Here is a 16,637-nt window from a genome sequence, read left to right as displayed (position 1 = left end):
AGCTATTTGGCCCATCAAGTCCACACTGACCCTCCAAACATCATCCCACCGAGACCCATGCCCTACCTTATCTTTGTAACCCTGTATTTTCTATGGCTAATCTACACATCCATGACACTACAGGAAATTTAGCATGGCTAATCCACCTAACCTGCACATCTATGGACTGTGAGAGGAAACCGGAGCACTCGGAGGAAACAGTGAGAATGTGCAAACTCCACACAGACAGTTGCTTGAGGCTAGAATCAAACCCGTGTATCTGTGCCATTACTTTTCCATTTGCTGTTTTGCAATGTAGGAGAATAAAAATAAATGCTTTCCTTTATTTGTAGTGATCTTGAGCAGAATCTATGCTACATCTTAAATTATCATGTTTTCCGAAAAGACAATGTGGGAGAAATTAATTTGTGCAGCATTGCTTTCAATGGGATTAAGTACACGTGTGCTAACTGAGCTGATGATCTCAATGAAGAACATTATGCCACTGCACAGCTAGCAACTTGAAGAATTACCCATCTTCAAGGAATGGCACAAAGTCTGCATGAATGAATTATTCCCCAGTAGTCTGAAATGAAGTTGGTCCTCATTACTGCCAAATTTGGGGCAAACTGACAAATTGAAACAACAATTATAAATGTTTGAATTATAAAAAGAAAACGCCCTCACATTGTGGATTTTTGAAATAAAAGCTGCTGGAAGTACAGAAACTAATGTTGTGAAGAGAAAAGCCAGTAACATTTTGGGAGCTTTACACATTTTTAGAAAATATTCACTCATGAGACCGGAGTGTTGCTGGCTCAGCCACCATTTTCTGCATGTCCTTAGTTGTCCTTGAGAAGGTGGTGATGAGCTGCCTTCATGAACCACTGCAATCCCTTAGAACGAGTTTTTGAGTTAGCTCTCGATTCAACCCACTCACGTTCACAATGTTACAGATTAATGCAGTGAATTGGGTCACTCTGCTCCCTTCCACTTGGCTTCCTCTCAAACTGCCCAATGATCAGTTTGCTCATATTTATTCCAACCACGAATAAATGAAAAGTACCCCATGAAATAACCACTTGATAAGTTCCTTCATAGGCAGTGAAACAAGACCTCATGCAATTTATTGTCTTTCAAAAGCCAATTTGTACCCTTTTTATAATGGCATTTGCAGACTAATTTGACAGAAAGCACAAATTTCCCCCATTTCCACAGGGTGTACATCACCGATGCAGCCTATTCTTGTTGTTACTTCTGGGATGCCTCTGTTGAAAGCGTTTTGCTGAACTGTAGAGAAACTGGCTGCGAAAATAATTGAGGCAAAATTCGTAGCATTTTCCTCCTCATTGGCTTGAGTCCTGTCATGGTAGATGTGTGCTCGCTGGAAGTAAGTACCATTGGTAGAGGGGTGTGGGGAGAGCGAGAGCATGGCTGCTTTTGTTACTGAGAGCAACTATGTGGTTGGCAGAACGTTTTGACGAAAGACTAATTGATACAAGTTTGTAGTTAAGTCAATTGCAGAAATTATAGTCGGTGGAACCAAAACTTATTCAGAACCGCTACCAATGGACTCAATAGTTTCATGGTATCAGACATAAGCAGACTGGACTAGGCATCTTCAAACAACCCAAAACCAGGCTTTTTCCGCGAAAATTAATGTTATAATCCTACTTGCATAGTCTGACATTTTGCTTTGCTCATTTCTCTCACTTTCTTTCCTTGTGATGTTCCAAGACAAAAACAAAGGTAAGGGTGTTTTCCTTTTGGTTCACACCAGTGCAACAATAAAACAAATAGCTGCCTGTCACTTCAACACACCACCACGCTCCTTGGCCGACATTTCTGCCGCAGGCCTGTTGCAGTGTTCCAGCGATGCTCAGTGCAAGCTGGAGGAATAGCGTTTTATTTTATGCTTGGGAACCCCACAGTCTTCAGGGTTTACTACTGAGTTCAATAATGCTGGAGCCTCAACACCACTTCCTGTGTCCTTTACCCACTCCCACACACCCACCCACATTGTTATTACACAGGTTGTTTTCAGCATAGTCAACCCAATTTGATCATAGCCCCCATTATCAACAATTTAGCTTCTTCTGTTCCCTAACAAAGTATCAACAATCTCTTTGTATGTCTATTCTCCACTCTCTCTCCATCTGGCTCCCTCTCCACTCTCTGCTCACTCTTCCGTTCCCTCCACTCCTCCCCCCCCCCCCCCCACCACTGCCACACCCTGCTATCAAGATAAATACCACTTTTTCCCAAAAGTTCTGATGAAGGGTCATTGGACTCTAAATATTCACTGTTTTCTCTCCTCAGGTCTGACAGACTTGCTGAGTTTCTTCAGCACTTTGTTTCAGAAATAGTTTTATTTCTTAAGGTGGCAATTTGTGAAAAAAAAATCTCCAAATGTTTTTTCTCCATGATCATGAACCACAATTTTGTCATTTAGCCACAGGTGATGCATTCATTTCAAAGAGTCTTGCTTTCTCACTGGGTTGAATTGCCACTATAAGTAATTTAATACCTCCTTAAACATCTGCCACAGTATGTCCACTGTCCTACACTTTGTAATCTCTTTTTTGCAGTTCATTTTAGTTAGTTCTACTTCATACTATTATCATTATTTTTATTTGGCTTAAAACAAATCTTGAGACACACACTCAACACTTTCAGATTGTGCATGAAATTCTATCATGATGTGGTTGCTATCACTTTAAGACTCCTTTACCACAACGTTACTGAGCAATCATGTCTCACTGCTCATTAACAGGTCTAGATTAGCATGCACTTTCATTGACTCTAGAACACAAGGCTCTAATAAGTTGTTCCAAACATATTCCACAAGCTAATTTTCCAAGATACCTTTGCCAATCTGATTTGCCCAATCTATGTGTAAAGTCAATTTCACCCGTGATTTTAGTGGCACCTTTCTTGCATACCCCATTTATTTATTCCTGTACACAGTGTCTTATGGTCAAATTACTGTTAGGGGACTGAGAAGCTACTCCCACAAGTGACCTCTAACCTTTGTTATTTCTTAACTCTACTCAGATTATCCATCTTGCTGTTTCAAGCAGAGGCCAACTTTACGATTGTACTAACTGTATCCTTAATTTAACAGAGTTACCCTATCATCTTTTCCTAACTTCTGACTTTGCACACCTTTCATGTGATGTATTTGTTGGCCATTCCTTGCTGACTTTGAGACTAGTTAACTACATTTCTGTTAGTCTGCATCACATGGGAGCTGACAATTTAAGAATGGTAAGCTTCCATCATTAGTATACCAGATAGGTTTTTACAATATACGATTGCTTCATTATCACCATTATTGCAACTAGTGCTCAATTCCAAATTTTTAATGAATTGAATTTAAATTCTACCAGCTGCCATGGTACATCATTGGCAGCTGACTGTGATTCTCACTCAAGCCTGAGGTGGAATATTACCTTGACTTTCCCCATCAAGCTAAAGACAGTTGGGAATCATTGGGAAGATGCACAGACAAAACACATGCTCTTTCTCAAAAAAAACCCTTTTGTGCCTGGCTGCTGGGCTACTCGGGAAGTAACCATGATCTCGTTTGCAATGGGAAACACTTTTAAAGCTTAATTTCCCTCAATCTATCTTCATATCTACAGGTAGTCCTCGGCAACCTGAATTTCCTAAAACTTCTCATGTGCCACAGCCAGAAAAGGATTCTGGCTGCAAAGGAGGTACAAAAAAAGGAAATTCACATGTAGACAAAAACAGAAATTGCTGGAATACCTGCTAAGTTTCTCCAGAAACTTCTGTTTTTTGTTGTTTCAAATCTCCAACGTCCGAAGTTCTTTGTTTTATTTGAGGGGTCACACACCATGACTTTGCACCCAAAACCATGTTAGAAATAAAAAAATACCTTTCTTGCAACATTTTCAGACAGTCTGTTTTTCAGCAAAGAGGCTTGAGTCACATAATCTAAAAGTAAAGTCAGAAAATAGCCTCTACAAGCTACAAAAATAGTGTTCAGTGACAGACAATGTCTGCCACAATTCTGTTTCTCTTGAACACTGTGATTCATTTCTTCACACTTTTGTGAGTTTTTCAAGAAGTAAAACTCAGTTGATGATCAGATGAGTTATGAATCTGATTCCAGTTTGGGAGAAGAACAAATTCAGACCGTCTGGAAAATTACTTGAAAAACCAAAACACAATAACATGTTTACTAAGAATTTTGAATTCCTCTATGTCTGAATAAGTATGGTAAAGCCAAGAGAATTCCGAAGCATGAGCGGAAATCACAGTGTGCATGCAGTGGTAATACTTGCATGGAATCTGATGTTAGATGCAAAACTAAAAAAGTTCAGCAGAGGTCTCCGGCACTAAGATCACCATCAGTGAATGTAGTATCATCTCAAAACTTACACCAAAAATTAGGCCAGCTTTTTTAAACCTCACAATTAATCAACCATCTTATCATCAAATTCATTGCCAATCTGTATTAGTAACAAATTGGACCAAATTTAAGGTATTGACAATTCTTTACTTTAAGGATATTTTGATGCATGCAAAGAAACAAAGAGACATACAAATGATGACTTTCCAATGTACATAATGGATGGTTGTCTTTCCTGACAAGGATATTCTTTTTGGCTACACCAAAAGGAGGTGCAGAATAGAGGCCACACATATTCGGAAATCCGACTGTTCAGCTGTATTATATCACATCTCTGGAGTAGGTGGGATCTAAACCCAGGCCTCCTTGCTCAGAAGTAGGGACATTACTACTGCACCATAAGGGCCCAGAATAGAGGTCACCTGGGAAAATTGAATGTGCTTCCTCTGAATTCTGTCTGAGCTTCGAGTGGTCTCAAATGTGATGTAGAAACCAATTTGGAAATGTGGACTTTTTAGTGATGTACATCAGAGGTTCCCACATTCTGTTACATATACTACACACCATTTTTTTTATGGGGGGGGGCTGCAGGAGAAATTGCTAAATTGTGTTTTTTTTATTATTGTATTTTGTTTGTATTTTCACAGCAGGTTGTTTAGGCAAAACTTTATTTTTAAAAAAATCATTCTTGGGTGCGAGCATCTCTGGCCAGGCTAGCAATTATTACCCATCCCCAACTGTCCTCAGAGCAGTTAAGGGCCAACCATATTGTGTGGGTCTGCAGTCATATGTAGACCAAGGAAGGACGGCAGTTTCCCTTTCCTAAAGGGCACTAAGTGAACCAGATGCATTTTCCCCAACAATTGACAATGGTTTCAAGGACACCATCAGAATCTTAATTCTAGGTATTTATTGAATTCCAATCTCACTATATGCCATAGCTGGATTTGAACCCGGGTCCCCACAACATTTCCTAGATCTCTGACTTAATAGTCTAGCAATAATACCATTAGGCCATTGCCTCCCCTAAGATTTTAGTGAGTTTTAACGCACTTAATTTACATCAAGGTATAGCAATAAGAATGAAAGTACTCAGAAAAGGATATACAGCTCTTACCTCCACTCAGCACACATTACAGCCTGGCTTCAGTTTCTCAGCAACTGTTTAACTGAACTCAGAGAAACTTCCTTTCTAGTTGTACACATTGCATCACAATTATATCTAGCGACTCAGAGTAAATATGGACAGATGCCAAAGGCAGATAGTTTCAAGAAGTAAAATAACAAAATCTGTCTTGTTTGACTACTGACTTTTTGCCGGTGAATAGATTGTTGACACCAAGCACAAAACAAGATCTATAACGAGACAAAAAACTGCATCAAGTTGGGATTTACTTGGACTTGGACATCAGCTGCAGTGTGTGTTATGTGGTAAAGTCCTTTTGAATAATGGCCTTGGAAAATAAACATGAACACAATAAAGTGAAACTGCCAAATAAAAAACCAAAAGAACTGCGGGTGCTGTAAATGAGGAACAAAAACAGAGGTTGCTGGAAAAGCTCAGCAGATCTGGGAGCATCTGTGAAGGAAGGATCAGAGTTAATGATTCCTCAGAGAAACTGCCCATTCTTTTCAAATGGATGCCTTTTCAGCTAATGAGAACCTGGGCAGTTTTGTGCCCTACTGCTGATGACAATTTAGGACTTCTAAAGTGTCACACTTAGCGTAATGGAGCCAGGAAAATACCTCAACTTTGCACAGGAACTCATTCCACTTGTGGCTGTAGATATGGGAAGCATCTTGGTTGCAGGGAAGGCCCTAAAATTAAATTTGTTACTGCCAATGAACAGTGAAAGATCAAAATTAACAATATGGCTTATACAGTCTTAGTCTTTTTTTAAAAATCACCTAATTACTACACACCTCTGCAACAGGTGGGACTTGAATCCTTGTTCAGGGTTAGGGAGACTATCACTGTGCCACAAGAGGGTCCTATTCTACCTTGGTAAGAAATGAACTATGTCAATTGCAACCTGTAATTACCTCTGTAGCCGGACATGCTCAGTTCTGGTGTATGTGTAGAAGGACGTTTTGTTTTGTCAATTGTTGTCTACTAGAGCAACAGCTGGGGAGATTTTTCAGAAGCTCTACAGCTTCACAATTTAACACATCAATACCTGGGAAGAATTTAATAAAAATACACCTTATGATTCTCAACTATCTATGGCTGCAAAGTACACTTGTAAATATACTATATTGGCCAAATAGCAGAACTGTAATTAAAAATTCAAAATGGTTACAAGTTGGAAAAGCAAAATTCCCATGAGAGGAGTGCTGAAATAACTTCAGAGACCAATGTCCCATCACCAAGTCCATCTTTCCTTAAACATGGAGAGTCTGTGACCAACACTTCTGGGAGTCTGCGTATTGCAAAAATGTGTGCAGTTCTGCTATCATCCCTGTGTTTGATGAATGAACTCTATGCATGCCCAGCCACTTTGAGCGGGTGTCCGCAACAATGAAGAGCAATAAACCCATGAAAGGGCCTACATAGTCAAAGTGTAACCAAGTTCATGGTTTACTCAGCCATTCCAATGAATGTAGGGGAGCTGTTGACAGTAATTTTTATCCTTGTTCACACTTTGGGCACTGTCCCAGCAATGCAGTTATGTCTGCATCCAATCCTGGCCATCAGATATAGCTTCTCACCAACATCTACATTCTGGAAACCTCCGGATGACCCTAGAGTTCAGCCAGTATCTAGTGGTGACCATTGCTCGGGACAATCACTCTTTCCCCCTCATAATATGTCATCCTCTACTGAGATCTGATCGCTCCAAGTCCAAAAGGTTTCAAGTCTACTTGTAACAGCCCTTTGGTTCTGTTTTGACAGGGCCAGATCTTTCCACCTCCAAAGTCTGATATTGTTAGCTGTGGCTGGAAATGTGTCCAGAAAATTTAATATCATCATGGACTCTTTCAGTGGTAGTGCCATCAGTTGTATACCTGCCAGCAGGAGGCGGCTCAACACATCTGCATTTGCTACTTGGCCTCCCGGATGATGCTCCAATTTGTAATTATACGCAGTTAGTATTAGAGCCCACCGCCGAATTGAGAAGTGTTAAAAAAGTATTGGTGTAACCTCCTGACTCTCATCATGACCGCTAAACCTTCCTTCTCTATCTGGGCACATTTACACTCTGCATTAGCCAAGATCCTGGATGCATATGCTATTGGGCATTCCTCTCCATTGGGCCACCAATGAGCCAATACTACCCCAAGGCAGTGCAAGGAGGCATTGCATTTCAATTCCAGATTTCACTTGAGCTCAGTGTCCCAACATCTTGTAGGATGATAACTGTTTCTTCACTTCCCTGAAAGCTACGGCTTGGCTATGTGACCATTTCCAAGGCTGACCCTTTAAGGGTTGATGCAAAGGTGCCAGGGTGGAGGCCAGATTATGTATGAACTTTCCATAACAATTCATCAACCCAAGGAAAGACCTAAGTTCAGCTATAGACAAGGGAGCCAGGTCACCTTTGATCGCCCTCACCATCTTCCAACGGGTGTAACCCAGTCTTGTTGACTCCACTGTTCAAGTAGGTCACTTCGGGGTACCCAGAACACATTTTCCCCATCTAAAGCATATTCCTACACCTGGGAGAAATGTCTAACGACTGTGCTCAAATTCTCTGGGTGCTCCCATTGGTTTTCCCTGTTACTTGCATGTCATCTAGATAAATGGTGACCTGGGAGCGACCTTGTAAAATGTTCCCCATTGTCTGCTGGAAAAATTTCACAGCTGATAACCCAAATGGCGGTCTTGTACGTTAGCACAGACACTCATGAGTATTAACTGTAGCATACTTCTGGAAATCATCACCTAATAGCAATTACAAGTATACACATGGCTCAAGTCCAGCTTTGTGAAGGATAGCCTCCGCTGCTAGCTTTGCATATAATCCTCTATGCGAGGTACTGGGTATTTATCCATACACCAAAAGTGGTTTACCTTTCATCCAAAATCCCCACAAAGGCAAACTGACCTGTTGGGCTTCATAACCGGTACGACCCGTGCTGCCTGTTCCACAAACTGGACTATTTGATGACTCCTTCGCTTTCCAGCCTTTTGGTTCCTGACTCTACTCTTGCACACAAGGAAAACGGCATTGAGCGGGCCTTGCAGAATTGCTTCCTGCCAACATGCAGAGGAAGGATCACCGGACTCGAAATGTTAACTCTGTTTTCTCCTTCACAGATGCTGCCAGACCTGCTGAGCTTTTCCAGCAACTTTGTTTTTGAACATGCAAGGTGGGGCCTTGGCTCCTTTGGCAGTGCCTAGGTCTTCCTGAAAAACTTCCTGGCATTTAATTAGGACTTCACTAGGCTGCCATTTTCTATTTGAAAAATGATGAGCCAGTCTAGGTGAATCTTTCACAACTAATTACGCCCCATCAAACTTGGGCCTGAGCCTTTTACTACAATCAGTGGTAACTGAGCCAGCTGCTTCTCATAAGACGGTGGAACCAAAGTTGTACCCTCAATCTGTAAAGGTTCCCCGGTTTAGGTTCCAGCCTACCTGAGAGTCTTGTGCAAACTTGACGGTTGGAGTCCACTGTGAAGTTTCTTAATGCAATCACTGAAATGGCTGCGATGGTATCAACCTCCACTTCAACCAGGTGACCATTTAATCAGATGTTCCTTTTGATTGGTTTTGATTTGGATGTTGCTAAGAATTTAACTGTTGCAACTGATGTAGGTGGACTTTCCAAGGGGTGCAACCTCCTGATATGGCCTCTGAGTTCTTTTACTCAATTTAGGTTTAATGGGATTCTTTTGCTGTCTCAAGTCCACATATCAAAAGCAACTACAATGGATTGCCAGCTCAGATTCTAAAGAAAATTTTAACCTTTTGGATGAAGCTTGGCTTTGTTTTTGGGTTTTGCTGTGGGCTGACCTAGAATCCTTCCATTTAGGCTATGTCCTGAGTGAGGCTATACACATGCCTTCAATCAAGTATTGACTCACTCAAGTGTTGTGTCCCAAGTTCAATCAGACTGGCAAGGGTAACTACTTCCATTGGAATACCCTGCAACTGATGTGCTGCACTTACCCCATTTTCTAACGATAAAGGCAGCTGTAGTGCCTGTTTGAAGTCCAGTCGGGCTTCAGCTACAAGGTACTTTTGCATGGTCACATCATTAATCCCACACGCCATATGGTCTCTCAGCATCTAATTAAGGGTTAAACCAAAGTCACTTGCCTCCAACAGTCATCTTAATCGAGACAAAAATCCCACTATGGATTCTCCTGGTTCTTGAGTTGCCAAATAAAACCGATAGCCTCCTATTTCTGAAATGCTTCGGGGTGTAATATTCCTTAACTCTTGAAAGATTATAGTATCTGGTGCCTCCGGGAAATTTAGGGTCCTAATAACAAAAAGCTGCCGGTCCACAAGCTATCAGGTAAACTATTCATTGTTTTTCATCCTCCCCAATGTCATTCACTTGGAAAGAATATCGCATTTTTTCCACTTACTGGGCCCTGTCTTGATGGCAGGATCAAATGGACCAGACTTCCCAGATAACTGCACAATGCCAGAAATGCTTTCTGAAATCATACCCCAAAGACGTGAATGCGTAATCCAGGCAGACAGTATTGAGGAAGTGCTTTGCTGTCAGACATGTCAGATGAGACTTTAAATGTGGCCCCGTCTGACCTGTCAGTTAAGTACAAACGTTCCTGTGACAGTACGGAATTGTTTGAAGAAGATGGAAAGTTCTCTGTGATTCTGTTCAATATTTATCACACGACCGACAAGACTAAAACAAATGATGTGCCAACATCACAGTGCTGTCTGTAGAACCTTGCTTGGTACAATTCTGTTGTTGCATTTTCTATACTGTGACAGTGATTAAGGTTAGTTCATTGCAAATAAAATGTTTTGTGGCATTCTGAGATTGGGAAAGATGCAATAAAATTTCATACTCTTTCTTTGTACATTGCCACAGATGCTCCTACTTTATGTACAACAACTTTGAGGCCTTTATCTTGTTGAACAGAACTACCATGCCTCCGCCTCCACCTCCACCCACAAAATGGTGAGAAGTCGTTGATCACCAGGAGATAGGTCAATTTGTTATAACGTGAGAGGATTTTGTGCACACAGAGGAGAAAGTGGAGACTTGACAGGTCTACCTCAATTCATTTAGTCAGGAAACTCAACATTTATTGCTGATTAATTAATGGTAGTTTGCTTTCAACACCTTTAATTTCAGCACTAATAAGGTTTGTCATACTTTTCAAGATACCACTTTAATTGGCACGATAATGGGGGTCAGAGATCTAAACATGTTCCACACATGGCAGAGTATAATGAAATATGCATAATGACGGGTGTATTTTATGTCATATTTTTGCCTTGGGAAATGTTGAAATTAGTACTCATAATTTTGAATCTGGCAATTGAATTAGAACGCTTTCTAAAATATTGCATGCTTGTCTATTTTTATACCCTTGAGCAATGAAGCTTCAAGGTATCATAAACCGCATTAAATGCTGGTTTACTAAGTATTTAGTAATGAAAATTTCAGATTTGAATTTTAAATTCTATTCTGCAAAGGATCACAAAAATGTATTGCAAGAAATGCACATTTTTCTTCAGAGATATACAGGATTTGACTATTTCCCGAAGAGGGGGGGAAGGTGTTATTTTTCCACTATTTCTGAACTATTTTGGACTCATTTACCTGACATAAATTAGGCGAAACTCAAACCAAAGCAATCTTAGTTTTATCTTCACAGGCCTTTACTTTCTACTCACTAAAATTCAATGGTGCTTACTTGTTTTAACAGCACCGTGGGTGTACTCACAAGAACTGCAGCAGTTCAAGAAAGCTGCTCACCACCACCTTCTCTGCATGGATAAATGAAACATAATAAGGGGTGGATAAAACATACAAATTAGGAGCAGGAACAGGTCACTCAGCCCCTTGAGTCTGCTCTATCATTTCCTAAGATCATAGCTGATCTGAATACTCCATAGTCTCACTTACCTAGATAACCTTTCAGTCCCTTGCATATCAAAAATCAATCTCTCTCGGCTTTAAAAATTTTCAAGAACTCTGTGCTGACCACCATTTCTGGAGAAGAGTTCTGAAGACTCAACAGCTCGTGAGAATTTTTTTTCCACTCTGTCTTAAATAGGCAATCCCTTGTTTTGAAACAATGAGCCCTAGTTTTCATTCGCCTAACGAAGGAAGCATCTTCTCTAGATCCACCCAGTCGCCACCTGTTAGCACCTTCTCTCTTTTAATCAAGTGGTCTGTTACTGTTCTAAACTGCAGCAGATTTAAGGTGAGCCTTTCAAGCTTTCCTCATAAGGCAACCTGGCCATAGGTATGAGCATAGAACAGCTTCCAATATATTTAGACTGTTCCTTAAGTAAGGAGACCAACACAATGTGCAATCCTCCAGAAGTGGTCTCAACATTGCCCTGTATAACTGAAGCACAACAATTCTCCTGGCAGGCTAGGTGGATTAGCTATGGTAAATGCAGGGTTAGGGGGATAGGGTGGGGGCATGGTCTTGGTGAGATGTTCTTTGGAGGGTTGGTGCAGGCTTGATGGGCTGAATGGCCTTTTCCCAAACTGTCGCGATTCTATGACTCTGAATAAATGACAAGATTCTATTATCTTTCTTACTTTATACTGTACCCATCTTTTGGTGATATATACATTAGGACTCCCAGATCATTCTCCATCTCAGAGTTCTGCAGCCTCACCATTTAGATAATACACTTTTTATTCTTTCTTTTTTAAAAATTAATTGATGATGGCATAATTGTTCAGAGGCAGTTTAAAAATGAACCATATTGCTGTGGGTCTAGAGTCACATGTAGACCAGACCAGTTAAGGATGGCCATTTCCTTTCCTATAGGACATTAATAAAGCACACGGGTTTTTCCATCCATTGGCAATGGTTCCATGGTCATCATTAGACTCTTAATTCCAGATTTTTAAAAATATAATTTAAATTCCACTATCTGCTGTGGCGGCATTTGAACCTGAGTCGCCAGAATATTACCTAGGTCTGTGGGTTAATAAGCTAGTGGTAATACCACTGGGCCTCTCTTTTGTCAAAATGGACAATTTCACATTTTTCCACATTATTTGCCATTTGCCAATTCTTGGTCCACATTCACTTAATAAATATTAGCCCTGCAGAGATGCCAACAGCCCTTAAATGAATTAAAAATCTATTTAAAGTGCAAAGTCCTAGTTCATTAAAATTAACGAAATTGTAACAAATGTCTTAAAGCACCTGGTTTGATCTTTGCTGTTGTCATATTATCTTTGGTCTGTCAAACATTCTAGTTGATCAATGTACAGAATAACTGGTGCTTAGCAGTAACTAAGTAGAATCACATAAAACACAAAAGGAGACTGTTCAGCTCATTGAGCCTATGCTTCCCAGAGAGTTGGCAACCTGGTCAAACACACTCCCCTAATATTTTGGAATTATTGCTATTTTCTGCTTCCATCTATTACCACATGCTGTGTTAAAAATAAGTCTTCCTCACATTCCCCCTGCATCTCTTGCTGAAGACCTTAAGTCTGTATTCTCTTTTTGTTGCATTAGCACCATCATCCAATGGGGACAGTTTTTTTTAAAAACTTGTCTACTTTAACTGAGCTTGTCAATCTTGTCCACTTATATCAAATCTCCCCTTGATGCCATTTGCTCGAAAGAGAACACCCACAGTAAATCAAAATGAAACTTCTATCTAAGATCCCCCATCTCCAGATCACTCCCGGTAAATCTCCCATGTACCTTGTCAAGGTCTCTCCCTCCCTAAAGCACTGTGGCCAGAACTTAATGCAATACTCTATACAGCTTTATAGAGATTTTGCATAACTTTCCTGCATACTCAAACTCTATTTTTAAAGCCTGAGATCCCATTTACATTGTTAATCATAAACTCAATATGTCCTACCACCTTTAAAGATCGACATCCTGCCACTCCCAGGTCTGCCAGTTCCTACACTCTTTTGAACATTGCCATGATTTTTTTTGGTTTTCATCACCTTTGCTGACAAAATACATCAACTTGTACACTTCTCTTAAATTATATCTTGCCACATGTTTAACTATTCTGCCCAATCTTTCTATGTCCTGTTTAGTAGCTTAGTAACTGTTTAGTATTGTTTGTCACTCCTACAACTTTGGTATCATTAACAAATGGCAGGAATTATAAACTATGAATGGAAGCAGCGTACGGTGTGTAGAGGGCTCGAGGTCTGGGAAATGGTGTTCCTCTTGCTACATAACTCAAAGATACTACAAAATAAATTTGTTTCACTTTTTGATTGTGTTTAGTACAAAACATCTTATATCCATATGTATAAATAAACCACTGAATAATAATTCTTAAATAAATTCAGAGAATTTAACAAATTATTACTAATGCTACACTTAAAATTAACTCTGGCTTAAACCACGTAGCTTCAGGGCAACTGAGGTTACTATGATTAAACGGAGATATAAAGATGTTTTGAGTTAGACGATTTAAAAAAAATTCAAAATATTGACTGGTTGGAAGATTTGATGTTGTTAATCAAAGAAAGCAAAAACAAGTAAAAGATGTTCTTAAAAACTATGAAAAGCTTTCAAGTAAAGAACTGCTAAGATTAATAAACAGCGGTGAACGATTTGAGCAATAGATGCACTGTAAATAAGTGACGAAAGTTTTGTCGCTACACATAGCAGCCCTTCTGTCACTTAATCTCTCCTGTCCTCCAGTTTCTCTCGTATCTCCTATTTTGTTCTTTTTCCACTTACCTCCATTTTACCTGTTACATTTGTAACATTTCACAGTTTTGATGAACAGCTTAACTTTGGAGATAGACTTTTTGAGATGATCTCATGGGCTTTAGTACCAGGGATGCAAAATAATTAGAACCAGTAGGGGAAAACTAATAAAAAAAACTCTTATAAAATGGGTAACAGCCTGTGGAATAAGTCAGCAGCAACAGCTACTGAAACAATAATCCTTTACAGACAACTAGAAATGTCCATGGAAGATAAGTGATAGAAGAATATGGTGAATTGGGGGTAGGTTATGTAGAGGTTGACTCAGTCTCTGCAATCCTACATCTTGGGTATAATATGAAGAATAATTGGGATTTGCAAAAGCAAATATAACCCGAGAAGAGTCCTTTTGCAAATGCTTGCATTGTCCTTTGTGCCCAGGATCAGAGTTTTTTTTCTGGGTAATAAGTGACACAATAACACTACACTATACAAAATAAAACATCAAGTCATCGCATTTTAAAAATAAATAAAGCATTTTATGCACACTTTAAATATACTTCCGGCAGAAATCATGATAACCCACCACCACAATTTCTCATACTTTATACATACATGCTAAATACTCAGTTGGGTTATTTAGAAAAATACTGGGTAGAAAATGCTTTATTGCTAACAACAACTGATTCAAAATATTTACTATTTTAGTTTATTAATAGGTGCTTTTCAAGAGGGACCCTGTTTATACATCAGATTGAATATTACAGTATTGCACGCATCTAACAGGGAAACTACCGTTAAAGGACCTCAGCTTCTCAAAAGTGGTAAACTTTGATTTGATTGTTTTCATCCAATCCAAGCTGGATTAAACCTTGAGTGGATGGAGTTCTGCTGGTCTTTGTGAATAGAGGGCTGAAAACATAAGTAAAGGAAATGTAATAAGATTTCAATATCTGCCAAAGATTTTGTTGGCAATACAGTATGGAAGCAGTGTCAGGTCATCGAGTCCACAGCAACCCTCCAAAGACCCTCCCAGCTAGACTCACACCACCTACCCCATCTCTGTAACTCTGCATTTCCCATGGCTAAACCACCAAGTCTGCAGATCCCAGGACAATATGGGCAATTTATCACGGCCAATCCATCTAACGTGCACGTCTTTGGACTGTGGAAGAGAGCCAAAGCACCTGGAGGAAACCCATGCGGGGAGGATGTGCAAACTCCACACAGATAGTCATCTGAGGGTGGGATTGAACTGGCTCCCTGGTGCTGTGGGGCATTCCGTCGCCTGTATATGGCAGTACTAATCAATACATAAAGGCTGGAAGAAGGCAAGACACTTCCAGAAGACATAAGGCCCACACGAATATCTTTCTTTTAGAATTTGCTCACCCTTCCCCAAATAAGTAAGAGTGATCAAAATGCTCTTGGTCAGAATTCTGGACATTCTACTGAATTGCAAAACAGTGGTTCAACATGGCAGTTCACCATGACCTTCTCAAAGACAGTTAGAAATGGGCATTAAATGCAGGCTCTGTCAGCAACACCCACATCCAAGGAATGAATTTTAAAAAAAGGGCATTTTACTCATCTCATCAATGAGGACTAACATTATTATTAATCATGAAAAGAATTTCAAGCCACTGCTGGTGTCATATACATTTTACACCAGCTCAAATCATTACAAGGATGGAGGAATTCGTGTTACGAATAACATGAAGCAGCTCACCTAAGATATAGCTGAAGTGCTCTGGGTTACATCTTTACTTGTATTGATTCAGCTGTCTCATGGTATTTTGGTCAGAGTAATGGAAATACAACTTATCTAAATGGAGAGAAACTTCAGTGAGCGTCAGTACAGAGGGGCCTAGGTGTCCCTGTGCATGAATTGCAGAAATCTAGGATGCAGGTACAGCAGGTAATGGAGGAACGGAAACAGATATTTCGGCATTTATTGCTAAAGAAATATAACAGTTGGAAAGTGTTGCTGCAACTGTACAAGCATTAGTGACAATGCACCTGGAGTATCCTGTACAATACCCTTACATGAGGAGGCATGTAGGTGTATTGGAGGCACTTCAGGGGAAGGTTCGTGAGATTGATTCCGGAGATGAGCATCTTACTGGGTAATATTATGAAGAAAGATTAAACAGTTTAGGTTTATATTCTGCAGTTCAGAAGGATGAGAGGAGGAGATCTAACTGAGGAATATAGGATGTTAAAAGGGATTGCAAATTAGAAGAAGAAAGAATGTTTCGTTGTGTGGGACAATTTAAAAAAAAACAGGTCATTGTAATGGAATAGGCGTAGTGGATCTAAGAGAGCGGTGGGGAGAAATTACTTCTCTTAAAGGGTTGAGTGTCCCTGGAATTCACTATTCCAGAGTCTGGTGAATGCTGGGATGTTGAATCAATCTAAGGAGGGTAAAACAAACAAATAATAATGGGTTAAACAGCTAAGGAAAGTCGTC

General features: G+C 40.0%; 1 protein-coding gene across 11 annotated transcripts in view; it reads right to left on the bottom strand.

Annotated features, from left to right (window-relative positions):
* Window positions 1-2,216: 2,216 nt before the first annotated feature.
* LOC125466890 (centrosomal protein of 164 kDa-like) overlaps window positions 2,217-16,637 on the bottom strand; it is a 283,480-nt gene continuing 269,059 nt past the window's right edge. For all 11 annotated transcript variants that reach the window (XM_059639128.1, XM_059639131.1, XM_059639132.1 and 8 more), the window contains one exon: window positions 2,217-15,079. In XM_059639128.1, coding sequence (XP_059495111.1) covers window positions 14,983-15,079 — 97 coding nt within the window. In that variant the 3' untranslated portion in view covers window positions 2,217-14,982. The remainder of the gene's footprint in view (window positions 15,080-16,637) is intronic.

Source organism: Stegostoma tigrinum, chromosome 32 (genome assembly GCF_030684315.1).
Source record: "Stegostoma tigrinum isolate sSteTig4 chromosome 32, sSteTig4.hap1, whole genome shotgun sequence".
Classification (NCBI taxonomy): Eukaryota; Metazoa; Chordata; class Chondrichthyes; order Orectolobiformes; family Stegostomatidae; genus Stegostoma; species Stegostoma tigrinum.
The sequence above is the reverse complement of the archived record's forward strand: the minus strand, read 5'-3'. Positions and strand labels throughout refer to the sequence as shown.